This window comes from Rhinichthys klamathensis, unplaced genomic scaffold (assembly GCF_029890125.1).
Source record: "Rhinichthys klamathensis goyatoka isolate OS25496 unplaced genomic scaffold, OSU_Roscu_1.1 h1tg000019l_1, whole genome shotgun sequence".
Taxonomy (NCBI): Eukaryota; Metazoa; Chordata; class Actinopteri; order Cypriniformes; family Leuciscidae; genus Rhinichthys; species Rhinichthys klamathensis.
The window spans coordinates 8,054,160-8,081,794 of record NW_026606570.1 but is presented as its reverse complement, the minus strand read 5'-3'; the positions used below and the strand labels follow the sequence as shown (position 1 = coordinate 8,081,794).

Here is a 27,635-nt window from a genome sequence, read left to right as displayed (position 1 = left end):
CCATCCTTTGGGGCTGTGATGGCTCATCAATCTGCCTGAGCTGCAGCGAGTGGAGCTTGTCTCAGACGGGGACCTCCGTGATGAGGGATAAAATGAGGCAAGACACTGGGCCACAGAGCAAACTCACAGGACCGGAGGATGCTCCTGGAGCCACGGTGCCAGACATGTCATGTCACTGTGAACCACTGGAGTATTTCAAAAGAGACTAGAAAGGTAAGGAAATATTCACAAATACCTTCCTCTATAGCTCTGTTTCAAAACCTAGTGAGCTGCCTTGATGCATACAGCCTACAAGCTTCCTCGTTCATAAGAGACTATTTGGAATGCTCAACAGTACATGTGCAGAAACTCGGTGCACCGCATGAATAGTGCTCAGTTGCTAAGCTAACGTGATTCTATCATAACAGCATATAAACAAGTCATTACCTAACTATGTTTTGAGTATACTATCATTCAAAAGTTTGGGGTCAGAAAGGTTTTTTTTTCCAAGGAATTAATACTTTGTTTCAGACAGGACGCATTGGGTCTCTATCACTAAGCATACGTACGCACACATTTGTTTGTAAAAGCTGCGTACAAATGTTTTCATGAACAAATGATGATTCACCAAAAACTTTCGTACAAAAAAGTATACTAAATATACGCAACAAATAGGAACAACTGAAACCATGCATACACAAAAAGCACTTACACTGTGCGGCCTTTTCACAATTATTCTTAGTTACACCCTCATGGACTTTTAGTTTGTATCCCTCAGTCACATGTCTCATTTGTTCTCAGTTTCCCGCCACTTGTTTGTCTCCTAGGTTACTCATTGCGTTCTAGTTTGTTTCTATGGTTACTCATCGGTTCCCTCGTTTGTATCACCTGTGTTAATCCAATCATCTTTGTTTTTACTTATATATGCTGTGTTTTAGTTCTCATTTGTCAGTTACATTACATTACATTACATAGCATTTATTATATTACGACGCTGTTGAATGCTTGAATCTGAATGGTTGACGAACGTTCTAAGGTGTGCAATTATTTTCAGGGAAACGCACGGCTAAAGTAGTTCCAGGCAGGTCTTGACCGCATTACACTTGGCCAAATGATTTCAGTTATTTCAAAGGTACAGCCTACAACAGAAAAAAAAACACACAAAAAAAACACAACGACACTGACCAAGCAAATACATATAGTAAACAATAGGACAAAAACAACAATTTAACAAAATTCCGTTTTATAATGTACGGTTTTTTATACCATGGTCTGGGTGAATACTCGATTCAGATTGGCTGCAGGGTGTCCGTTAAGAAGTGATAGAGGACACCTAGTAAAGTAGTTCTGGTGAAACTGACTGTTTACCATTCAAAATTAATAAATAAACGCGCTGCCTACAACAGCTGTGAGTAACCATAGCAACAGGCAGTCAAAGTATCAGTTAACAATTTGCTCTATCAAAACAAACATCTAACGTTAGTTAGATATTACATGGCCTACTAATACAACAATGAGCGACTTTGTTATTTCTTTTAACATTTATGGAGAATATGACAACTTTGACGACTGGGATGCTGCTGAAGAAAGAAAAAATGTAAATAAAACGGAGATTGATCTGATTAATTTATTGCCCTCTATAATCGCTAATCGCTGGAGCGCAGAACTAATTGTTTTTTTTCGTTTGATTGTTGTTTGATTAATTGTTTTATGTGTAATAAAAAAATAACTATGCCTACCTTTGAGTTTCATGAAAAAAAAAAAGCATTTTTGAACCTGAAGGGTTCTACAAGCTGAGCGGACTATAAATATCTCCGGTTGCTAAATAAACCGTCAGGCAAGTTATTATTTGTAAAAACTAGATTTAGCCTAATTAAAATATAAACTAATGTTTAAAAAATGTTTTATTTGGCAAGTGGCCATGGTATAAGCGGGTTAATGCCCTCCGAGGTGTCCATTGTCAGGTTTTAATGGACTTCGGCGGAGGCACCTTCCGGTTCACACCTCGCCGTCGTCCATTAAAACCTGACAATGGACACCTCGTCGGGCATTAACCCTTACATAAGGTACGGAAAGCACATACTCTTTCTCCCGCGCTCTCTCCCACTTGTGTGTCTGTGTGTGTATGTGTGTGTGTGTGTGTGTGTGTGTATGATTCTTCATTTATTTAAATTACTATTAAGTTACCTTCGCCACCATCTTGGGAGAGTCTCTCTCTGGACCGTGTCTGTGGTCAACAGGGGTTATGGAGATGTTAGCAGAGCTCGATGCATGTACGGCTTCCTCCTGCTCCAGATTCTTATTGCACACGTCATCCAACACCACCTTCACACAGTGAGCCATCTGAGGAATGAGGTCTCTAAATGTAGCCCTCCACCCAAACTCAAGAAACACCACCTAAACACACACACACACACACACACACACACACACACACACACACAAATACATAAATACCATGCAAAATCTAGTCAGACTGGAATATAAAGTATTTTAATGGTTACAAAACAAAACATGCATTTAAGGATATAATGTACAGTACTGCTTGCCAATGCAAAATTCACCAACTCAATAATATGGTGTTCCAACTCTCCAGGGGGTTCTTGGAGTTTTTAGGGTTAGGGTTTTGTTTAAACCCTTAACCTCACGCAAGAGCAATAGATATGTTGATTACAATAAAAACACATTCGGTAAAGTTCTATATTGGAGGGTTGTTTCAAAAATCATAATGGTGCAATTAAAAATAGTATTACCGGTACAGTATTTGCACCAGAAGTGAATAAATAAGGGATGTGTATCACCTCTGTGCTTGGCAGAACAAGATCAGTAGCGGCTTTGTCTTCTGCTGCCGTCACCTCCATATCATCCCTGACCTTCTTCAGGACCCCTGCATGGAAAAAGCAAAAAACACTCACAATGCATCCACAGTAAACTGTCACTACAGCTTTACGAAAGGAAGTGAGCTCCAAATCCTCTAATTTCCAGCTCATTAAAACATTTCACGCAGGAACATCTCATATGTTCCGTTAGCATATTAGCATATGCATTCACGCTCTACATGGTGCCTTTGGAAAAGAAGTCAATGTGTGGGGTGCCAGGGTCAGGCCAGGCCAACATATTAAACTCCTCTGCGCAGTGACGACCAACAAACAACAACGTGATTCACCCAATAAAGCGGGGGGGAAAACTAAAAAGCGGACGCAGTAATTGCAACAGTAAGCTTTGTTAAATTCAGAGGCTTTGGAGTTGATTTGAACCCCCGATAGCTATGGCCATATCTGGGCTAATCCATGGAAGGGTTAGAGGGAGGATAAGTGTGTGTGTGTGTATGCTTGTTGTGGGCAAATTAAAAGTGCATGCATCAAGGCCGCATTTTTCTAATCAGACGCTTCGGAAGTGAGACCCCGGGCGAGGCAATTTAGTTGAAGAAGAGAGAGAGCCGAGCCAGGCGAAGGAGGAGAGAAGCAGCCAGCATGTCACTTTTTGACCTTTAAGCCCATCTGATGAATTTCTGGTAATTAAGTCGTTTGATTGGCTGAATTAATGATTTGGATAACTGCCCTTTAAAGGCTGTTTACTTCTCAGTAAATCCAGCCCTTTTCTGCTTGTCCTGTTTTTTAATGTAACCTTTACAGAAATTACTATACGCACCAGTCACTTTCATAGCAGAAAAAAAAAAATGAAAAGAAATTTCCGGCCTCCTCAATTTGTGCGTGTAGAAGTGTTTCTATATGCGAAAACAAAACACACACACATTAGGAACAGTAAAAAAAGCTGTAAAGAAAGCCGAGAAAACTCTCATTAAAAAAAGCATATGTATACAAGGTACTTCTACAGGCCAGCAGTCTGGTCTCATAAGCTGCCTGTAGAGATGTCGCTATTATACGCAGGAATTGGAGGCTTGTCGTATTTAAAGGCTCCGTCGAGCACAATATAGCTGGAGGTTTTCCGCTCCCATGGTGACAAATCATTTCACATGTCAGATTTGCAGGAGACTGTTGTCAGAAATCTTGATCGGCTGCCATTTATTTACACTATGGTGATATTCATCGGGGAAAAAACAACAACCATATATCTTGTTGACTGGCATATATCACATTCAGTCCGAGAGCAACATAAAACAGTTATCTGTATATGTTTTCACAGTTGCTGCAGGGGGACATTTGCTTACTATGGGTGTTTCGTTGATTAAGAGATCAGAAACTATGATATTTAAAGGGATAGTTCAGCCAAACATGAAAACTCTGTTATAATTTGCTCACCCTCATATTGTGTCAAGGCTTACTTTCTTCTGTGGAACACAAAAGAAGATGTTTTGAAGAACTTTTTTTTTTGTCCAATCAATTGTTTTTGAATATATACTACCGTTCAAAAGTTTGGGGGCGGTAAGATTTGAAAGTAGTCTCTTATGCAGAACAAGGCTGCATTTATTTGATCAAGAATACAGTAAAAATAGTAATATTGTGAAATATTATTACAATATTTATTATATCGGCATATTTATTCCTGTGCTGGCAAAGATGAATTTTCAGCATCATTACTCCAGTGTCACATGATCCTTCATAAATCATTGTAATATGCTGATTTGTAGCTCAAGATTGTTTATTATTATTATACAGTTTGCTGCTTAACATCTTTGTGGAAACCGTGATACATTTTTTTCAGGATTCTTTGATGAAAACCAAGTTCAAAAGAATAGTATTTATTTGAAATATAAATCTGTTGTAACTTTATAAATGTCTTTACTGATGAATTTGCTGAATAAGTAGGCCTAGTTATTTCCTTCAAAAAAAAAAAAAAGTCCCAAATATTGACCGGTGCTGTTCAAAACAACGACTTCATTGTAGACATTTTAACAATATCTCCTTCACAATATCTTCTCAAAAGGAAGTCATTCAGGTTTTGAATGACATTAGGGTGAGTAAATGATGACAGAATGTTCCCTATTAAATCAGGATTGCTGAGCTGCACTGACCTGCAACGGATGGACTTGACTCTAGTTCGCATTTGGATGTGGTAATGTTTAGCGATGGTTGTTAAAGTGTACCTTTGACACTGCAGACTGATTCTCCAGCGCAGTTAAGGAAACCCAGATGGGTTGCCAGGTCCTCCACAGTTTGTTCCAGCTCCAGTAAGGTGGAGGTCAGCTGGGTCAGGCACCTGAGCTGATGGGAGGTGAGGCAGAAGTTTCGTCCTCTTCGGGGACGATCCTGAGGAGCTGTAAATGGACAAAACAAAGAGTTAGTCATGCACAAAACAGCGTATTTTGTGTTGCGGTTCTATGGTGGAGCTTTCAACCTCCATTCGTTCTCCTTGGTCCTCCCATCTTAGTCCATCACAAACTTTAAGAAGTAGTTGAACTCTTTTGTAAGCACTTAACTAAAACACAACCATATACAAAATCATTTTTACTTCTGCACAACTCTGGTTTACTCTTAAAACATGGCATTGTGATAAATGTTGTTGTTTCTTGTATGATAGATTGCTTGTTATGCTCCTCATTTGAAAGTTACTATGGATACAAGCTCTTGCTAAATGATTAAATGCAAATACATGTAAACTAGTTTAACTTCTTCAGTCAAATGGCTTAAAAAAAAAAGACCATACTTGTCGACAAGCTTCAGCAGCTACATTTTGGAGATGAACGGGATGGCTACGTTAGTCCACCAGCTTGACCAGCACCAAACCAGGATAAAAGAGTGAAGGATTGTGGATTATGCATATCCTGTATTTAGTTTGTACAAGTCAGATGCAAATGACAGATGCAGATCTTCTTCTTTTTTTAAGATGTGCATAACTATAGGGACAGATTTATCAAATGAATCCATCTGTAGAATCTCATTTGATGGGTTCCTCTGGAGATTCCAAATGTGAAGGTTTGTCATACAGACAGTTTATATGGGTTAAGAATTTAGAAGCTTGAAATGTAAGCACATCAACATCAGTCCAGAAATGTTACACTACACAACAGCCTTCAATAAATTCTCTAAACCAGTCCATTTCACACATTTAGGAGTCTTTCAAAATAATCTGCCCATTGGTGAAACATCTAGCTACTATAGGCAGGAATATAATACTTTTACACAGCAAGGATGCATTAAATTGATCAAAAGTTACCGTAAAGATAAAAAAAAAATCCCATTTCAAATAAATTATGTTCTTTTGAACTTTCTATTCATCAAAGAATCATGAAAAAGAAAAGGTCACAGGTTCCACAAAAATATCAAGCAGCACAATTGTTTTCAACATCGACAATAATAAGAAATATTTCTTGAGTAAATCAGCATAAGAATGGGCCTGTTTACACCTGGTTTCAACTGATCGGATAGCTCTGATTTGTTAAAACGGTTCCATCTACACTCTGCCACATAAATCTGTCTCCGCAAAATGAATATACAATCTTTACTTTCCTTGCTATATGCAAATTTAACAGAGTTCACGTCAACGAAAGCAACATTGTTATTTATCATCAGCTCATTTCAAGATCAAAGAACGCAATATGAGAAAAGGCGGCACCAGTACTGGTAAGATCATTTAGTCTCAATACTTTTAATGAAGATGATTGTGTGTTGAGCTTCTGCGATGTCATAACATGTCATAGCTGGCCTATAAGACACTCTCACATGTTTATTTTGTAACATTTTGAGAGGAGCAAAATGTACGTACTGTATGTGGTTTCAACAACCAGATGCATTTACACTTGTCCAGTTTCGTCTGGAATGCGTCTCAGACCACGTCCTGAAGTGGTTTGACTGATCGGATAGTGTTTCGGAGGGCATTTTACACCTGGTCTTTTCACGATCAGATAGCTATCTGATCAGAGAAAACGCATGAAGTGACCAGGTGTAAACAGGCCCAGGTGACTTCTGAAGGAACATGAAGACTGGAGTTATGACTGCTGAAAATGTGGACATTTTTACTGTATTTTTTTAATCAAATAAATCCGACTCCAAACATTTGAATGGTAGTGTATACGGTATCTCCCAGCAGGGGATAATTGGACCATGCAAACCAACCCAAAACCTTGACCTCCAAACTGGTCTTTTTTAATTTTAACATCATATTTAATTTTTCATGATGCATTTTTAGAAAATTGAAAAAGTTTTTGAAGGTTACTTTAAGGACATTCCAACAATATGTAACACTGGAATCCAAGATTGCACCTTTCTCAAATAAATGAAATAATAAAGACTTTGTGAATGTGCATTTGACACCAGGGGGGCTGTGAACCGTGGCCTCGCAATCTACACCGATCCCACAGAGGCCGTAAAGTTTCCTCTCGAATCTACAGTCAAACATTGCTGGGCACAAACTTTCTCCTGTAACCCGCCGATGACCCTCATCTCCAGCGTGGCTCTCCCATTTCTGCAGCTGCCAAAGCCATCACCCAGGGGATGTTCCGCATTAGGACTGAAGAATGGGCCGCGGAGAAGAGGGCTGCGGTATTTTCAGACACTTCGACAAATACTTTTGTGTGTGCTCTTAAATGACTTCCTCTGACAGAAAAGGCATTGGGGAGTGGATCAGGAAGGCATTAGCCCCAGCTATGAAAGCTCCAGGAAGATTGAGTGGGAAGGCGATGGAGGGAGGGGAGAAATAAAAAGAAAGGAGCCCCAATAATTGCAACAATATCGCCTCTGGATTCTAACACCATATTGTCACTTTGTTATCGTCAAGCCGACAACATGCCAACAATCTTATTCTCTCATTTCTCTCCACTTAATCAGGCACATGCATTGATCGTCCGTAAATTTGTTTTGCTTTTTTTTTTGTGTGTAATTTTATAATTTCGCAAACTAGTAGATTATAGAGATGCAGAGACAGACCCCATGAGGTGAGTTGAGGAGCACCTTGGAATTCATGCATTTGTGATGTATATGTGTGTGTAGGTGTGTGCACTTTTTTTTTTTTTTTCACGGGTGAGTGTCATACCAGCATCTTGGTTCTTCATTAATGGGGTCCAGAGGGAGACTGTGAGGCAGAACTGGGAAAACGGCTACACGAATGCATGGAGATCCACTCCACTGAGATCCGCTCCCCCTCATACAAGCACATCAGCCTGTCAGTAAAATAACTCCAAACATAATGCATTATGTATAAGACCTGTGCATTAAGCGCCACATGCAGCACACAAGTAACACATGTGTACTGGGAATGTCTATGCGAGTCCTATAGTAGCATATGTATCTCTTTACAACTCCAGGATTAACAATAAACATTTCAATGACATCCATTTCCATCATGATGGAATTACTGTAATAAGTGCTTCATTGGCCTAGGACCTCAAATTACATAATGCACATCTTTACTACATAATGCCCTAGAGATCAATGCACTGTCAATAAAAGACAATAGTTGGTGTGCTAACAGTTACAGATAGATATGGCTTGTGGGAAGAAACAGTTCTTGTGTTTGATGTTTTGATGCCCAGTGCTCTGCAATGCCAACCAGTGGCCAGAAGCGCAAAGAGTTGTAAACTGGGTGAATGGGTTCTGTGATTTAAAAAAAAAAAAAAAAAAAAAACTAACCAGCCAGAAATTTTGATTTTATCATCACATTTGTGGTCACATTAGTGAAATTTTGTGGACAAAAAAAGTTCCATTGTCAATAGTGTAGCGAATAAATGAAGCACAGCTCACACAGAATTCACTTTTAAACTAAGCAGCTTTCTATTGGTCAACACAACAAATTAATTTGACCAACTTGAAACTGCTGTGAAATCTGTTGGAAAATTGTATTAAATTCAGTCACAAATTACTATTTAAATTACTAGTTTTCACTCACAAAAAAAAGTCTCATTTTGCCTCAAACAAACCCATTTTAAAATGTTATTAAAATAGAAGTGTAATGAAAATGGAAAGATATGGAAATTGATTTTAAGTTCATTTTAAATTTTGGTCTGTTGTCTTCACACAATTACATGACATTTTATATGATATAAGTATAATAAACATTCATTAGACTTGGAATATAGCTCATTAATTGTATGGACAACCTTTATGATACTGTTAGGGTGCGTTCACACTTGTAGTTCGGTTCGCTTGGTTCTTTTGGTCCGGACAAAAAAAAAAAGCAAAAACATTTAGTCCTGTTAGTGTTCACAATAACAATTGTAACACTGAACCTAAAGATACCACACCTAAAGTCATAGAAATATGTTCACAACGTGATCGGTCGGCCTTTATGATGTATATTCGCGACAGAACTAACTGAACATCCAAAACAATGCTGTGTGATGGGCAACATCGCAACTATGACGTGAAAAAACAGGATAGTATTGCGTATTCTGTCCTTTTTAGGGTCGCACCTTGAGACATCATGTCCTGTTTTCATGTCTTTGGTCCATGTTAAGTTCATATTTCATTCAATATAAAGTTAACTACATCATAGAAAAGATCAGCTTGGACATTCTGCCAAACATCTTCCATTGTGTTCCCCAGATAAAAGTTGGTCACAATAGTTTGGAACAAGTAAATAATGAAATATTTTTTTATTTTTGGGTGAACTATCCTTTTAATAAGAGAGAATGTTCTTAATAAAAACAACGGACATACTGAACAGTTCTGAAAGTTGACATCTTGTATTTTTAGAAACGCACAACGCATAGATTTTCCTGCACACACTGATTCCTTTCTATAGCAGAACCCTCACAACGTCCTTCACTGTGACAATAAAAGTTCATGTTCTATAAATTCCATGATGGCATCGTCTTCTTCATAGGCTATAATGCAAAATGTTACCAAACCTCACTTGCCTATCACCCACCAAACTAGTCACCCGCCCCTTGCTCAGTCTCCATCCCTCTCAGAGGTGTCCTTGAACCCCACCCGTCCTACAACACCCCCTGCACTAACTCACACTTAGAGCGGGCATCTCACCTTTATGTTTAATGCTGCGCTGTCATTCTATCTTGTCTTTTCCTCCCACCAGCCATTGTCAGGCTATTTATTACCCCGCCATTAACGGCTTATTAGGGCCTCTCTCATAGCTAACCATTAGGAGTCTTGCAGGAGGATGGCCCAGCCACTGAAGCCATAATGGGGGTTATTACAACACGCTGATGGGGTGGAGGTGTTGAAGGTGTTGAGAGCAGTGATACGTGTCGTTTACTGTGAAAAGAGCTGAGAGTCAGGGCCTCGCCAGGGTCGTTAAAAGGGCATCACACTCATATCAGATGTAGTAAAAGAGGGAAGACATGTGAGCACAGCGGATGAGGCAGAAATGTTTAACAGAACATCACTCAAGTGTTTGAGAAAAATCCGGGAATTTAAACTAAATATAATACAATTATAATCCAAGATAGAGATGTAAAAGCTGTATATGTGCACACTATTTTCAAGAATGTAAGAGCGTTGCATATACTTTTGTGAAGGATGTTGGAGCTCCAAGTGCATTGTGGGCAACAGTAACACTATACAAACCCTGTACTACATTTTTCAGTTCATGGGAGAGGACAAAAGACTGCAGGTTCGGACCTTGAAAGGGATGATGCTTGAGCTATCACCATTTAACCTGTTAACCTGCAACCCCATTTTTGAAAAATCCCCAGATATGGCATTTCCAAACTGAAACAGATACAGTTCATGAATCCTTTGTACTAAAAGCACAAGTAAGATCTCATTTGAAAGCTGACACCTGGAAGTTTTTTGTAAAGGTAGAATTAATTATTGTCATAATGAAAAAAATAGTTATAAATAGCTTCAAAGTTTTGTAAAGTTATTATACATTTATTTTTATGAAACATATTCATGAAAATAAAATTGAAGTTGGCATTGTAGCAATCTAGAAATGCACTGCAGCTAAAGCCACATGTCTGGCCATGTTATATTTAAAATCTGAAGATGATAAGTCTAAAACTCTGTATTTAGTTCAATGTTTTTCAAGATCATGTCATATGACTTTATTTTGATTAGACTGGGGTTTATTGTCATCTTATAAGCATCTATTCAGTCTATTGCCTCTATTGTTTTGTGATGCAAAAACGAGCCCCATTCAGTCTCAGTCTCCCCTGCACATATTCACACCTCTCCACCCTGATTATTGCTCTAAATATGCTTTTCTTTTGTCTGCATTATAATCACTAACGACTAGCAATTCACAATGTTTCAATCCCTCATTTCTTTTATAAAAGTTCTCACTTCACAGTGAAACTGTATCAAATGCCCTTTTTGAAAAACGAAACATTTCAGTAAGCATTCTTATTTAGAAAAAAAAATCATAAAAATTACACCGAAGTTAGGTAGCAGGTGCTCAGTACTAGCTAGCATGTTAGCTTAGCACACCATCAATACACGACAATTTATGAGAATAAAAACTATGTTTGTGCTCTAAACTTACTTTATAGCGCAAGTCGAGTGTTTTAAATAACTTTCTGTAATCTGATTTGGCTTCAGATAAAAAAATCAGATAGAAAATATATTATTTTATTGTATTCTGCACAATTTGAAAGTCTATCTCGATTAGCATTACATTATACATATAATCTATTATTATGAAAATACCTGACATGACTCGAAGAACACAGGTAAATCAAATATCATTGCAATCATGTTTATTGTCTTCAAAACATCTTTATCTGCACTTTACAGCGATCTCGGATAGCTTTGTTTATGTATCAGGACTTCCTGAATGTCACATGATTATGGCTCTTCTTCATGTGATCCATATATGGACTTTACTGTGCAACAGCGCCCCAGACTTCAGTATGAATGGATAACTCAGTACATCAGAGTATACAGCGCTCAAAATGATTACATCGACGCATTTGGGTATAAATTCAATCAATATTATTCCTGTCTATAGAAATCTGATGTAAACCTATGATAATCTATCAATATTTCTCCAAATCTGCACATGTTTGAGCTAAAAGCCCTGAGGGACGTTGTTTTGTGAATCGCTGTCATGACGATCGCACGGGAGTTTTTTTCTGAATGAGAGCAGCTGACGCTCATAATTCATATTAAAGGTAACGACTCATTTTTTTATTTCATAACTCCTGACACAAATTAAGACATAACTGTCACTATAAGTTTCTCAGAATACAATAGTGGTCAAATACTGAAACTTGAGTCTTATATCGTTTTAATGATGTATAGTTTGTCAAGTTAATAACATTAAATATGATAGTAACTTTGAACTATTTAAAAAAAAAACGCTTCAGAGCGCCCACGCACTGGTGAAGGTTAACAGGTTCAATAAATAATAAAATTGAATTCTCATTCAAAAATCATTTATCATCCATATGTCATTCTAAAGGCATACTTTTTTTGTTAATGCTTTAGGGGGAATCTCTAAGCTGCTCCTTAAAAATAATAATAACAATAATAAAGTGAATGGGATTAGGGCCAGTCAAGCTACAAAAGATTATTACATTTTAAGTCTTCTAAAAAAATAAGATAGATTCGTGTGAAGAAAAGTTGGTGACTAATTGCAAAAAGAACTATTTTCAAAATGCTTTATTGTTCCAACAAACTCATGCCGTTGAGCTTGTTAAGCCTGTCTTTGCTGGTCGCTATGCTCAGAAAAAAACAAAGACATGGTTTAAAGATATTTTAAGCTGCAAAATTCATTATTTATTCACCCTCATGTCACTCTAGCCTGTATGACTTTCTTTATTCTGCAGAACACAAAAGAATATATTTTCCACAACAATATCCAAATGCCTTATGACTTATTCAGCTGTCCATTCTTTAATGGATAAGGATTAAGAACAAGAAAATAATTGAAATATATTAAAATATTACAAATATTTTTTTTCTGACAATTTCTACCTGATAAAATACTTTAGAGCTTGACATAATAATTTTTTTTTTTTTTTTTAAACCTCCTCCACTAGCAGGACTGTCCCTGTACACTCTTAAATTAAAGGTTGCAAAAGGGAATTTTCGCAGTGACGCCATAGAAGCAGCCTTTGGGTTTCCATAAAGAACCTTTCCAAGAACAGTTCTTAAAGTGTTAACAACTTTTTAAAAATCTAAAGAAACTTCTTCCACTATAAAAAACATTATTTGTGCAATGGGAAGATTCCATGTATGTTGAAAGTCCCCATGAATTCAAAATTGACCATACTTACTTTGTTTGCCTAAATTGATCGTTTTGTGGTGAACAATTCATCCATGCAAGTCAATCCACACCCAAAAAATTTTTGGCTTCGTAATCTTTAATCAAAATCTGAAATTTCCCCTCCCCTCTGCGTTGGAGGACCTTGCCTGATGACGTAGGTTTAACGGTTTGGGCATCTTCTTAACATCCGTAATCACGCCCCTCCAACTGACAGTAGACAGGCTGAATGAAAACACCTACTTTTCTAGATCCAATCAGGTGCTAGTTGGGAAAAAAGCCACGCCCACCATTTTGCCTCATTTAGTATTCCGTTTCTCTCGGAAATACGTCACAACACTGGAGAAAAGTCGTTTGCAACTTCCGGTTCACGGGGACTTGAAGGTTCTATGGAGTCATAGGCGCCAATAAAGAACCTATATTTTTAGGTGTGGCAACATCACAGAAAAGTTACAGTGCGTCACGCATGGTTGTGTAGTGAGGAATAAGGATTGATAAATAAAATTACGTGCAAAGCCATATCATTTTTCCTCTAATGCTCTCCAGCATAAAAAAAGCATTTTGTAAACTATTCACATCACACTTGCTTTGACTAGAGGGGGGTGGGGGGCATTGAAAAATGGCACAAAGAAAACGAGAGAGAGCGAGGGAGAGAGAAGAAGAAGAAGAAGAAGAAGAAGAAGAAAGAATCGTAGGGGAGGCTGGGAAATCCCCAAACAGTTGTTATTGATTCCAGTGTTTACGGGCAGATAGTTTAGTCCCGTTTACAAAACAGAACAGATGCAGCCAGTGAGCAAAAAGGTAAACAATTGCTGTGTGGCAGGTTGCCAAATCCCCGGCCTGGAGTATTAAACTCACACTGAAGTGCATTTCCCCTTTGGGTTACACTTGCTGCCACTTCATCTCCTCCATGCCTGCTCCCTCATTCCTTCTTTCATTCTCCTTCCCTCAGTCTCACACATACACACACAAACAGAGACGTGCGGTTCCAGCTCTCGCTGGCTGGCTTGTCCTGCACTGACCCTTGGGGCCGTGTTCTGCCTAGCTGGGCCATTAGTGCGGGGAATTGCATGTGTCTGACATGGCCCTAAAAGCAATTATTAAATGCTTTTCTCCAAATGATGCCCAGCCTCTTTAGGGAATGGGCAATCACGCAACAATTTAGCCACTGATTTCATTTCCTCACTCTCTCTGTTGATTGGCCTCTCTGGCAGAAAGGTGAGAAAAAAAGAGAGGCCGATCTTAAAAAAGAAACGGCGGACGTTCCTGTTCCTGATGTGCGACATGACCCAGAACATTAGTCATTCAGAAAGAAGCCTAATTTATCCACCAGCCACGTCAATGACGGCGGTCTCCGTCGCCTGCGAGTGACAGCACGACAACGGCTCTGCCAAGTGTCACAGAGATCCGTATAGATGCGGATGCTCTGGGGATTAGAGTTGTTTTTATATGTGCTGGTTCATATTTCGTCCGATGTGGGAAGGAGCTGCGAGAGGGGGGAAAAGCAAAAACATGTAGCTAAATGCAAATGGAAATGCAAAGATCGGTCCATCTTACAAAACAGGATGTGCGCTCAAGGTGGTGTTGTGGTTGGCGGGGCCCCGGGGCCCGAACGGATCACATGTGGAGCCCCCTGATGGCCTGAGGGAGTCTGAGTGCTGTAGCGTGCAGTGGGTTGTCTGTTGCAGCCCGTTGCTCACTGACACACACTAAACCGGCTCCGTCAATGCCAGAGGCACAGTCCAGCTGGGATGCAGGGGTTGGGCGGCCCTTCTTTGAGTAAAAAAAAAAAAAAAGGAGGGGAGTAACTGATTTATGAGTCTCCATTTCTGTCCATTCTTGCATGCATTCATTGATGTTCCACAGGTAGAGCAGGTTAGTCAAATTTACTAACAAAATCAGTGGCTGGTGTATCAGAATTGGTTGACATCAAATAAACAAAACATTATGTCCACACTGAAGACAAAATAAAAGTATCTGCAGAACAGACCCCCCCCCCATGTTTCAATACTATTTGGTTTGTCCCCCTTTTGCTTTAATGACAACAGCACTTGAGCTGCATGAACTCCTCCGTGAAACCTGATGATTATGTTCTCCAGCATGATTTGAGATCTGAAGAGCTTCTTGAGCTTCACTGGAAGAACATCTGACTGTCTTTACAAAGTCGCAAGATCACATCACAAATTTACGTATTTTATTAGTGACCTAGAAATTGAGACTTATGACTTGTGTTGTCATATTGTTTCATTGTGTCTCTTATTCTCAAATCTCTTATGCTCACTAGGGTTGCATTTATTTGATCAAAAATGAATAAAAAACTGTAGTATTGTGAAATATTATTACAATTTAAAATAATGGTTTTCTATTTTAATATACTTTAAAATATAATTTAATATAATTCTAATATACTGGTTTATTATCAATGTTGTAAACAGTTGTGCTGCTTAATATTTTTGTATAACCTGTGATACTTTCTTTTAAGCAGGCTTGATTCAGACACATTAAAAATAGTAATGTTTCCGAACTTTTGACCTGTAACGTGTGTGTATATGTTGGATATATTTTGGACCCTATGTCTGACAAACAAAAAAATTTTGCCCTACAGAAAAGTGAGTAAAATAATATTGATTTTTTGTATTGATTTTCTCTGAGTCTCCTCCGAGAATGCAGCATATCGGAGAAAACTATATACTGGTTTTCTGGCTGAACTGATGATGACAGAAAATATATATGTGGAATATACAATGTCTGTGAGTGTCAAATACATTATGTAATGTGCACATAAACTGCAAGAACATACAAACATCAGCCAGCTCTTTCTCTTTCACACACACACACACAGACACACTCACTTCCACCTTTTCAGTTCTTTATCCTGTCTGCTACAAATCCACTGAGGTGTGATAGTAAGGGTTTAAACTCCTCATTGTTCCAGATCAGCTGACCTGTATGGTCTCCTGAGCCCAGCCCTCACCCCATTACCTCTAAGAAAAAGTCCAGGGGAAAAAAAAGACGACATAAAGTGAGAGGGATGAAAAGCAAGGGATGGAAGAAGATGGGTACAAAGGGCTGAGACTCCCACATCTGGTGAAGGAGGGGGGGAACAAAGTCTGTTCATCCCTTTCAGATGGAGGGGTTAAAGAAACTGGCATATCTGCGCATGAAAAGCTGTTAAATGCTTCAGTGCTTTGACAGTGTGTGATGCCAGGAGCGGCGGTGCTCCCGTGGGACAGTGCGTCAAGATTCACCCCCCCACCCACCCCTACCATCACTTCTCCCAGACGAGCTTTCCGCAAAATATGGAGAATGAATAAAGCACAATAAATAACACCTAACAAGACAAAGAAAAGAAATGCCAGGTTGTTTTGATAGCTTCAATTGAAAGCGAAACCTATATGTGTCATTTACTTAATAAAATTCTGCTATGTAGCTCAAACACAAACCCTGCAACCAACAACAACAGTCAAAGTGCTCATTGTTTGATGTTGCATCATATTCAGATTTCCTAAGACAGCTGGAAAACCAGCCATAAAGAAGCCAATAACTAAGTGTGTTGCTCTTAGTAACTGACTAATAGAAAAACAACTATTTAAATCATGACATTTTACCTAAGGGCTTCTTGATACAGTGTTGTACATTACGCACATAGTCGCAAGTATTTGACACACATTCCAGTCACTTTCCAGCAATACACACCTGCAGTGTCTCTAGTAATGAATTTGAAGGATTGCTGGCCCCCACGTATAGGTCTGTACACCCGAATCCAGCGGCCCCACAGACGTAGGGCCAATTATTCAGCCCTGAATAAGAGTGTCTGCTGCATGTACAAATTAGAGAATTCTGGCAGGAAGGTGAATTAAATGGAAGCGAAGCCCTAATAAGTCCATTCAAAATGGACGCTGACATCTGTACAAGGAGCTGAAAAAAGCGATTACGGATCTGTCAGTTAAAGAGTTATATCAGAAGAATAGCAAAAAAAGTACAGTGATTGTTACTATCTTTAAAAAATAAGAGCATTTGGCAAATGGTGCATTAAAAAATTAACAATGATTCAATGAACTCAAGATGCCCGGAGGTAAGGAAAATGTATAGTACTAGTCTTATGTAGATAGATATTTGGTTATTGGCATTAAATCTGATTCACTTTGCAGATTATTCCGGACAAGAACTGCCCAGAGGCCATCTGCACACAACCACAGTAAATCACCAAGGCTGATACATCGGCTGATATTTAGGCTTTTTTTCTTTTTTCTTATTGGTATCTGTGGATTTCTCTGTTTGGCCGATGAGAGTTGGAGGACTTTTATTTTGGCAGCTCTGGGATTTTCATTCTGACAGTGCTGAGAATGCTAGCGCCTGAGCACAGACCCATAGTTTCTCCATCTTAATAAGTTTAACAGTTCTGTCCAATAAGTTATTTTTTATGCTTTCTAAAATCTAAACATCTTTCAAATATTTTTCACACACAGTTACTAGCTATTCCTCAGAACAATAATAAAAAAGTGTGCACCCAGACTCCTAGAAATCACATACTCTACCAGTCAAAAGTTGTAAAAGAACACCTCCATATCCTGAATAAGAAAAAGAGGTTTGTTGCCAGTGGACTACTGAAATCTTCTGTTCAAGAGTAAGTGGGACCCTGGCACCCTGCACCAAAAAGTCTACCACATCAAGTTGAAGCCATGCAATGCCCTCTGGTATACAGTTAGTCAGGGGTTCAACCTACAGCAAGATAATGACCAACAAAATACCTTCAGGCTATGTCAGAACTACCTCAGAAGTAAAGGCTACAAATCAGGGAATGAACAGCACATTCTCCAGACTTAAACTCTATCGAGCTGGTTTGGGATGAACTGCACAAAAGGGGAATTTGTGGAAACTTCTGCGTCAGTGTTTGGAAAAACTTTCAGAACAATATTTGGTCAAAAAGTCAATTCTCCAACTGTTTATTTGCTCTACTATTTAATTCCAAAGTACATTGTGACATTAAACTGTGTAAATTTCAGTAACAAAAACTTTTGACCAGTACTGTAGAAGTCTGCCAAAAAGAATGGAACTGGCCGTTTCAGTTTATAAATCAATAAATCAATCATTTCCAGTTTTGTGTTCAACATGAATAGAAGGACATGAAGACACTGACCTACTGCAGACTTCTTGCTGGACATCTTGCCACCTTTGCTGCTGTGCATGGTGTTGTCTTTCAGTGCCGTCTCAATCTCCTTCTCCATCAGAACGCCTAGTTCCTGTGCCACTGTGTTCAGGTAGACGTGGTTGAGAAAGGCCAGGATGTTATGTGGTTCTGCAATCCCATTAAGCACCTGTATTTCCTCTCGAAGCATTGAGCAAAGAGTTGGCGAGGCGGTTTGAAAGCCTAGAGTCAGTCTGTCAAAGCCCTTCTCGCCACCTGGGCTGCAGCTCTGGCAGTTTCGGAGAACACGAAGTACAGTCTTGATCTGAAGGTGCTGGTACCAGCTGAGGACCTTTGTATCAGGGTAGAGGAATAACAGTTGCTGAAGGTAAAGGACCTTCTGAGGAACCTTAATCCCAACACCCAGTTCTCCCTCAGTTGGGCTTGGTTCAGCCATCATTTGGAGTTTGCCAAGTAAGTGGTTCCGCAATGAGAAACGAACATCATCCCATGCTTCCTGGACCTCCAGAGCGAGGTCATCGCGTGGCATGGACAAGGCGGGGATTGGGGAGTGCTCTTGGGAAGATGCAGGGCAGGAAGCAGGGAAAGCCACACCACACTGAGAAGAAATGCTCAGCAGTAACTGAAGAACGGCCTCTTCACAAGCCTCCTCTGTCTCCAGCAAGTTTTGCTGTTAAAATATATGAAGGAGAGAATTAATAATTTCAAGAAATAAATGTGGAATACTATTCCTAAACATGTCACAATGGTGTCTGATGGACAGATTGCATTGAGGTTCAGTATGGCTTTGGTTACCATGGCTCGAAGGAAGTCCAACAGCTCTTGGTGTCTTGTAGCCACTGGTTTCAGGATGCTCAAGTTACGCTGACTGAACCACTGGAGGCATTCTACTGGACTGGGCACTCTCTCTCCGATGCAGGACTCACCAACCTTGGCCTGCAGTTCCTTAAGGTTCTGCTCAATACTAGAATCAAATAAACAAACACACACTCTCATGCGGGAGTAAAAACTTCCAGTCTTGAATGTCAGTGATGTGTTTTCTAGTGCTGTCAAATAGATTAATCGCGATTAATCGCATCTAACATAAAAGTTTTTGTTTATATAATATATATATATATATCAAATAAACAAACTCACACTCTCATGCAGGAGTACAAACTTCCAGTCTTGAATGTCAGTGATGTATTTTCTAGAGCTATCAAATAGATTAGTCGCGATTAATCGCATCTAACATAAAAGTTTTTGTTTATATAATATATATAAATATATTATTATTATATTAACAAAAACTTTTACGTTAGATGCGATTAATAGATTTGACAGCACTAGTGATTTCCACTGCTAACATTTACTATCTTAATGACACAAAATCAACTTATTGGAATAATAAAATAGTCATAATATGTCAAAGTGTTAAAGGATTTGTCCCCCAGGCTCAGTTGGGTCAGTAGTTCAGATTCCTACTTGTCCTGCATACTGATTGGAGATGCCACACAGATAACTACATAAAAATAAAATTTCAACTTACAACTGAAACAAAGGTAATAATTGATCAGGTTTCTAAATTCGCAGTAATAGCTATGAATGAGTAATGTTTAGCACCATATAGCATTGCTATACAGAAAAAGCTAGAGAAAAAATTGAAGCGTTTTTTACATATATTTAAGATAAGTAAGTATTTTCAAGCAAATTGTCACAGTGCGCTCCGCGATGCCTCCTCCTGGTCTCTCCAGATGACTCTCGCCTGAGTTCTAGGACTTTACTTCCCATCATCCCCGTCACCACTCATCACCTTCCATCCCTGTCTCATCCCCATCATCACTGCCACCTGTTCTCACTCAGCTCCCTTTATCTGGACCTCTCTCCTTTGTTCCCTGCGAAGTCTTGTCTCTGCCACGGTGTGCAACTCTGAGCAATCTCCTGGTAATTCCCTCGTATTCCTGGTTCCTCGATCCTAGCCTGTTTCCAAGGACTTCTCTTATGAACGTTTGCTGCCTGCCCTGACCCGAGTTCTGGATTTCCCCTGAGTGTTCTTTAATAATTACTGTTTCTGCTCTGCTCTGTTTGCTTGTGTGTTTCAATAAAATATCTGCACATGGATCCGAACGCCTCTGACTCTGCATCACACAAATAATCAGCAGCACTGCCCTTTTAGGTGGGTGAAAATGTGAAATTATGCACTATTTAAATCAATCAATCAATCAACAAGTATTGAAAAAATAATAATACAAATGTACAATAAAAAACATCAAAGCATGATGATATAGCCAATCATATTTAATGAAAAAAGACACAATGTGAAATTAATGTATGTGTATAATTTTGTGAATGACAGGCATTTAATTTATGTTGAAATATGCTGCATTTATGGGGAGCTTTGCTGGCACATGTAGCAATTGGAGCTGTGGCCTATTGGTTCACAAACATGCTGTTTCACACATTGGACTGTTTTAATGATTCAGGAGACACAACATTTTAATCCAGCCTGCCTTTTGTCCTGATCCTTTTCTCTCACCTTCTCCTCTCCGCTTTCACTATCAATAAAATGACAAATGAACTAAATATGGACTAAATATAATCTTTGTCTGACTTTATATTGTGCATTTGATGGACTTTCAGGATTGAAATAACTTTTATACCCCCTCAAAATGTAAGAAACATTTTCAATTGATACATGTCAGCTGTCTTTTTATACTCCAGCATCCTCCGGTTACTCTTCACTCTACAGTTGATATCAGCCATATCAGGCCTAATGAACACAGACATCAATATATCAGTTGTGTGTGCGTGTGTGTCTGCATGTGGCACGTCTCTCTCAACGAGACAGGATGAGCCGATCTTCTTCATAACCACACGGCATCAGCACTTCTGTCTCCTTCTGTCCATGAAAAATGAGACATGACACAAAGCCGTAAAGCCATTCAGGTATATATGCGTGCACACACACGCACATACACACACACACACACACACTTACAAAGTGACATAAAGCACTGCTGTAAACACTACAGCAATGCACAAGTCCAGATGCCTTCGAATGGCAGCTTATTAAATTCCATTTAAACCTGACACAATTTTACTTCCTCGAAAAAAATAGAGCAAACATAAAGTGAACATAAAGGGCTGTTAATTTTAACGATACGCAGCTGAATAATGTAGAAAGCAAAGATGAAGAGGGCTCTTTTCGTTGGTTAAAATGCAAGGTTGCCGACAGGAATCCAACAAATGTGTCTCTTTTTGTAGTAAAAAGGAAATATGTGTGACGAGAGGACATGAAGGTGCTGACAGACCGTGCTGGAAAAGCAAATCTTCCCATTCTGTTTAATGAACAGCCTAAAGCTCGCTGTAAAAACACAAGCGCTAACAGGGAGCATAAAAATTCTGTTTTACACACTAAAGATGCTGTCGACACAGACACACAAACAAAACCGCCCTTTTATAGGTGAAATTCCGCTTATAGTCATTGCGTGTTGACAAAAGCAGCCAAATTCTATAAAAATGTGTGGATTTACTTCACTTTTAGTGTTTGTTTTATCAGGTTGGTATATTTTGAGCTGTTTTTTTTAGGAACTATTGTGTTTATGGGGCTCTCTGAAAAAGTTCATACCAATTATTTGTTGCCCTGTTTTTTTTTTGTTAACATTGTTAACTCAAGGATATCACTAGCTTAGCTCTTATACATTAGTTAAGTGTAGCCATCCAGAGCTAGCAGAAAGGCAGATATACTGACTAAGTCTGTTTAATGTTTCTAATAAAATAAGGATTTGTGCTCAGAGCCGGTGCTGAGCCAGGCGTCACCCCAGGACTCTGCTCAAACAGCAGGGTCTAAACGAGCTTCCATCTGTGCAGCCACAAAGCGCTAAAACTTCATAAAAGTCTCATCTCTCATCCGCACACACTCCTGCCACTCGCCGACGCTTGCGTAATCCTTTGTGTATTGGCGCTGGATGGGGTCAGCGATCACTGAAGGCGAGTCACGGACAGTGTTGGTCTGAGCACTCATGAGGACTGGCATCAATCAAAGGAGCAGCTGCTGTCAAAACTTCTGCCCGACTGCCACTGATGATGTGTCAGAGTTTCACATTCAACAAGAAATATTTAAGGGACATGCCTCAAATATGAATAGATTATCACAAGAATGGGTTTTAATTTTGTTTTGTTTTCTAAATAACTAAATAAGGTTTTAAGAATCGTGTTAACATTTTCAATTAAGTCTACACAATACATTTTGTGGTGAAAAGCAAGTTTTTAATGTTGTGCGTGGTGTTTTTAATATGCTTTAAGACAAACCATGTGCAAATTCATAAGTCAACACCATTGCTGAGTATTTTCTCCTTAAAACTGCAGTGAAAAAAAAAGAAGGTTTGAAATCGCCTCGCTGGTGTTTCTTACGTCACAAACTATCTTGTAACCAATCACGTCAATGAGTGGGCGGGTTTAAGCATAGCATTGCTATGCTGCGAAGTCTCAAGAGAAGCAAGGTTATCCAGGTATATTTTTCTGTTGATATGAAAAGTCTGGTACATTTAGCAATATAGTGGGTGAATTATGTATATGATGTATATTACGATGTTATGATGAACTTTCTCCACTGATGTTCTAAGTTGTAAAGTGTTTCTTAGGATGCTGATTTTAGAAGACACCTTTCTGACTCTGAGATGGCGAACAGGAACATGGTTTGTGTAACATTAGCAACACATTATTAGCTGTTTGATAATGTAGTCAAGGAAAAGGCTAATCATATTAATTACCTTTATGTGTTTCACATTGTAGTGAGCGATACATGAAATGCATTACCATTCTGACACCGGCTTGTAGAAGAGCCTGTATAATTCACTCTTCCAATTCTTCTTCTGAATCAGTTTCTGGTTCAAAGGTATATGGCTGAATTAAACCAGTATTTCCACTTGCCAATTGTGCAGTGTTTTCTACAGTAAAGTTGACCTAGGGGATCAGGTATTCTGAGCTTGTGTGAGTGAGTGGAGGCGGGGCTAATTTGCATATTCATAGATCCGCGTATATTGGATATAAATGGTGTTACATCCAAGCTATTTTAAATTCACAGTACTGTTTTATCATGTTTCATGGGGTGCACTTATAATGTTACTATGATTTTTACATCAAAATTGTCATTTTAGCCCTCTGATTTGAACACTCTATTTTACTCTGTTTTGGAACAACAGTACATTACTATTTTAAAATTTTAAAATTAAAACTATTTCAAAAAAGATTATACTATTTACCATTCATCGTTACACTTTATAAAATTGCTTACACATGATGTAACACATGAAATTAAGCACTGATCATGTGTTTTAATAGATTACTCTTTAAAGGTATAATTATAAATAGAAACGTAATACAACTGTGATCACAATTAGTTGTGATTTCCTACAACTTATTGTTACATATACTGAAGAATATCTAAATAAAAAATATAGGTAAATAGCTATAAAGTACTGATAAAAAGACAAAGCACGCTTTCATCTGACCTCACCTGAAGAGGTGTTCTAACCCCCTCCAGATTTATCAGATCCAATAACACAATTTTCACTGACTCTGAGAGCCACACAGGATGAGAAAAAAGAAGAGGCAGACAGAGAGAAAGAGTCTCAGAGAAACACACTGAATAAAGCCAAAAAGGCAGTCAACAGCCTCACACACACACAAAAAAATTCCCTGATTAATCTACCCTTTAAATCAAACAACAACAAAAGGAGAAGTTGAAAGGAATTTCAGGGAGACCAGCTCCACACAAAACCCTGAGCGCAGAGACTAGCAAAAGCTCCCTTAAGCCCCATTCTCTGCTTCCTCCCTGTCTGCCAATCACGCTTCCAAAAACTGTAATTGTTTTTCAAATCCGCACAAACCAGACATGACAGACCAGGTAAAGAGAGAGAGAGAGGGTGTGGGGTAGAACAAGAAGACTAGAAAGCAAGAGAGGCAACGGGAGTCTTTTATTAAATATGATGGCATGTTTCACAGCTCTCTGCCTTACAGAAACCCAATACACTGATTAGTCAGCGCTTTGACGTTATCTTAAGTTCCTTGTCAAAATTAATTTAGTGTGGGTGGGCTGTCGCGCTCCAGGAGAGAGAAGCGGAGAAGGAAATAGCAGGGTGATAGGGAGGGAGAGGAAAAGATCTCTTTCAAATAAGCCTCAGCTTCAGTGAGCACCAAGTCATGTGCCCAGGAAACAAATAGCCTATCTAGGAGCTATCAAAGAAGGCCTCTCTTTCCCCGAATACGGAGTTACCAATGAGACCCGTGAAAGTGGATCCCGTCGACTCAAGATCTGGCCCGCTTAGCCTCCTCTAGTGCCAAACCCCCAACGGGTTATTTGTCAGGACTCACACTAGCTCACACACACAAGGTAAATTGGCACGCTGCTGCGGCTATCTTCCGTAAGCCGGGGTGAAATCCGAAGCCTGGCCTCCCGTCGCTGGACTATGGCTGACACTTCATTAGGGGCCGGCGTACTGCCGGTGGCCTCCCTGAGTGTCTGATTTGATAAAGCTTAATGGATAACAGTGTTTCAATTTGGGAGACTCCAGGCTGTTTGACAGGCTATCTTAATCTCCTTCAATTAGGAAACAGCTCTTAGGCAAATCTCCGACATCCTAGAGCCGAGAGGAGGCAGCCTGTCGGCTGACCCTTAAATGGGTTAGGACCGCAAAATGAGGCGGGCAGTCGCAAATTCTCTGGTTTCCCATTCTTTTCTAGAACTTGTCCTCAGATAAGTGGATTAGGAAGCAGGTGTATAGCACAGCTTTGGCCCACCCTAGTGGAGGTCACGGAGAAGGGCGAAGTCTTCGCCCGCCTCCATCCGCATCGGCTCTGCTCCGACTGACCACCAGATCTTCACCCCGCCCGCCCGCCCGCCCGCCTGCCCACCCTCCCTCTCTATCTCTCTCTTCTCAGCGCAATTCCCTATTATCCAGGTTCTTTGTTCTTATAATGGTTCCCCATCTTCCACCTTTCTCCAAGAACACAAAATAACCCTTTAATGCTTAGAGAGGCAGAAAAACTGTCTCGGCCTTCAGTAATAATCCTTGAATTACCCACACAAGGGTTTTCGTTTCAAGATGTGGAATCTTCAATTATTACTTTCCCATTTGGAGAGGAGAGAGGCCGGACAGACAGGAATGAGAACGTGTGTCTAATGGCAGGGGGGAGTAAGACCGCCTTTGTTCACGCACAACACATTTAGCGTAGACCCTTCTGGTCTGCGCGTGTCCTCAGAACAACATAAAGGATAAAAGCATGGCAGAGATAGATTTTTCAGAGCGGGCGGGCGGCACAATGGAAAGAGGTGAGGTGGGGAAGGAAAAAAACAGAGATCTAGTCATGAGAAGCATGTCCTCCAAAACTACCGACGCAGGTGAGATTCTACAGTGCATTATCTGCATAAAGCGATTACGAATTAAAACCAAGCGAGAGAAACAAGTTCAGGGGCACTCCTCAAAAGGTCCTTCATCGACAACAAAACCTCAATATCTGATAATGCCACAACCTTCCATCAAATTGGAAAAAAGGATGCCTAACTCTAGCTTGCATTCAGATTGTGTTTAAGTTTATTGATTTCAGATGAAGTGACAAGCTATTTATCAAGCCTCAATTAATCATGCGGTCTCAATGTTAGGATTACCAACACTGTGTGGCATCTGTGGAAATAACAGCTCTGCAAATGAAGTGCCATACAATGCCCACTCAAGCACCAAACAACTGCTACCAGCCTGCATTTACATCTCCTACATGACAAAAAAAAGCTTCTCAAACAGTGCTGGAATAGGAAATTCATGCAGTATACTTGTAGTACAAACATGTTGGTCATGTATCTGTAAATTGATGCGTTTTTTGATCAGGCTGATCAATAATCTTCTATAGAGCTGGTAAGTCCCGCCCATCCGTAAAACACTTTAAGTGGACCTCTAGGTTGAAAAAGCGTCAATGCAAGTGAATGAGAGAAAATAATTATTTTCTAATCCCGTTTGAATTGTGCCATGAATGTGAACATATGTTGTCTGTGAATTTTTTATATAATTTCTCATGTAACGAGTTTGACAGTATATTGTATGATTCTTTGGCTAGCAGTTGTGGAATAGACATAACGAGAAAGACTACACGTCGCATATGTGACGTCACCGCATAACATATTTTCCCTCCACAAATCACGGTGCGATAATCTAAGGAATTAGATCGAGATGCCTGTGTGTTTTGTACCCAAATGTCACCATTCAAACAAAGGCATGTTTAGCGGGATCCGTGTGCTAGTGGTGGTGACGTATATCAAACGCGTCGAAAGCAGCGAAGAGTTGTAGTCCACAAAGTGCTCTCACACAAAGTCTAACCATATGAAAATTCTACCCGCTACATTGCAGCATTCTTTACACGAAAAATTATATAAAAAATTCACAGACAACATATGTTCACATTTATTGCAAAATTCAAACGGGATTAGAAAATAATTATTTTCTCTCATTCACTTGCATTGACGATTTTTCAACCTAGAGGTCCAGCGGGGTAAGCGGAAGGGGCGGGACTTACCAGCTCTATAGAACCAACAACACCTTTAAGACTGAATAGGGTGACCAGATTTCCCATGGTGGAATATAGGACAGGATGGATTCTCAAACTTATTTCCACTGTGTGTTTGCATTTATAAAATCTCTCAGCACAGGAGGTCCCCATTCTAAATGACTTACCAAAATACAATATGAAGTATCTTCAGCCACACTGATAACATACTGTAACATATTAGTTTATTTATTATTAAGCCCTGTTTGTAGCTATCTCTTCACATTAAATTGGGATGGGAGAATGCATTTTAACACTTTCCAAGGACAACATTGTGTAAAAATGTGAGTCCTCTAGTCCACTGACCTGCAGGCATTGAGTCTGAGTTTTTCCTCTGTGTCTCTGATCAGGTTCTGGATGTCCACCTCACCAGGGATTCCTTCCACCTGCAGCTCCACAAATGCATGGTCATGCAGGAAGTCACCTTGCCAGTCCATTCTTTTTCCCTACAAAAAATAAAAACTGGTAAAAATGAAGAACTTTCTTTCCTACTTTAAAAACAAACATCAGCCCTTATATTCATATACTGTACATTTAGACTATAAGGGAAATCACCGCTGTTCAGCTGCTTTGGTTAAGGAATTACACTTATTATACACAAGCAACTTGAGGTGTGTTCACACTAGGAATGACTATTATAAAGATAACTATAACAATAACTGTATTAGCGTCCACACCAAAGAACGATAAAGTTCTGTTTAAAAGAGCGTGCCGATTTAAATGCTCACAGGTAGATTCTGATTGACTGTCAATGTTTTTACTGTTCATCGGCTGGAAAAAAGAAATTCTAAAAGAGTTTCCAACGATAACCTTCCTCTGTGTCATTATCATTATAGCGGAGGTGTAGACTTCCCTATTATCATAGAATTAG

The 27,635-nt window shown here is 39.4% G+C and overlaps 1 protein-coding gene across 1 annotated transcript in view; it reads right to left on the bottom strand.

Moving 5' to 3' along the window:
- Positions 1–27,635, bottom strand: part of kiaa0825 (KIAA0825 ortholog) — a 163,868-nt gene that overhangs the window by 127,363 nt on the left and 8,870 nt on the right. The window contains exons 2-7 of the mRNA XM_056238189.1: positions 27,071–27,202; positions 18,983–19,151; positions 18,179–18,857; positions 5,027–5,197; positions 2,781–2,866; positions 2,167–2,376 (exon numbers count right to left, since the gene is read on the bottom strand). Of these exons, the coding sequence (XP_056094164.1) occupies positions 2,167–2,376; positions 2,781–2,866; positions 5,027–5,197; positions 18,179–18,857; positions 18,983–19,151; positions 27,071–27,201 (1,446 nt within the window). The 5' untranslated portion in view covers position 27,202. The remainder of the gene's footprint in view (positions 1–2,166; positions 2,377–2,780; positions 2,867–5,026; positions 5,198–18,178; positions 18,858–18,982; positions 19,152–27,070; positions 27,203–27,635) is intronic.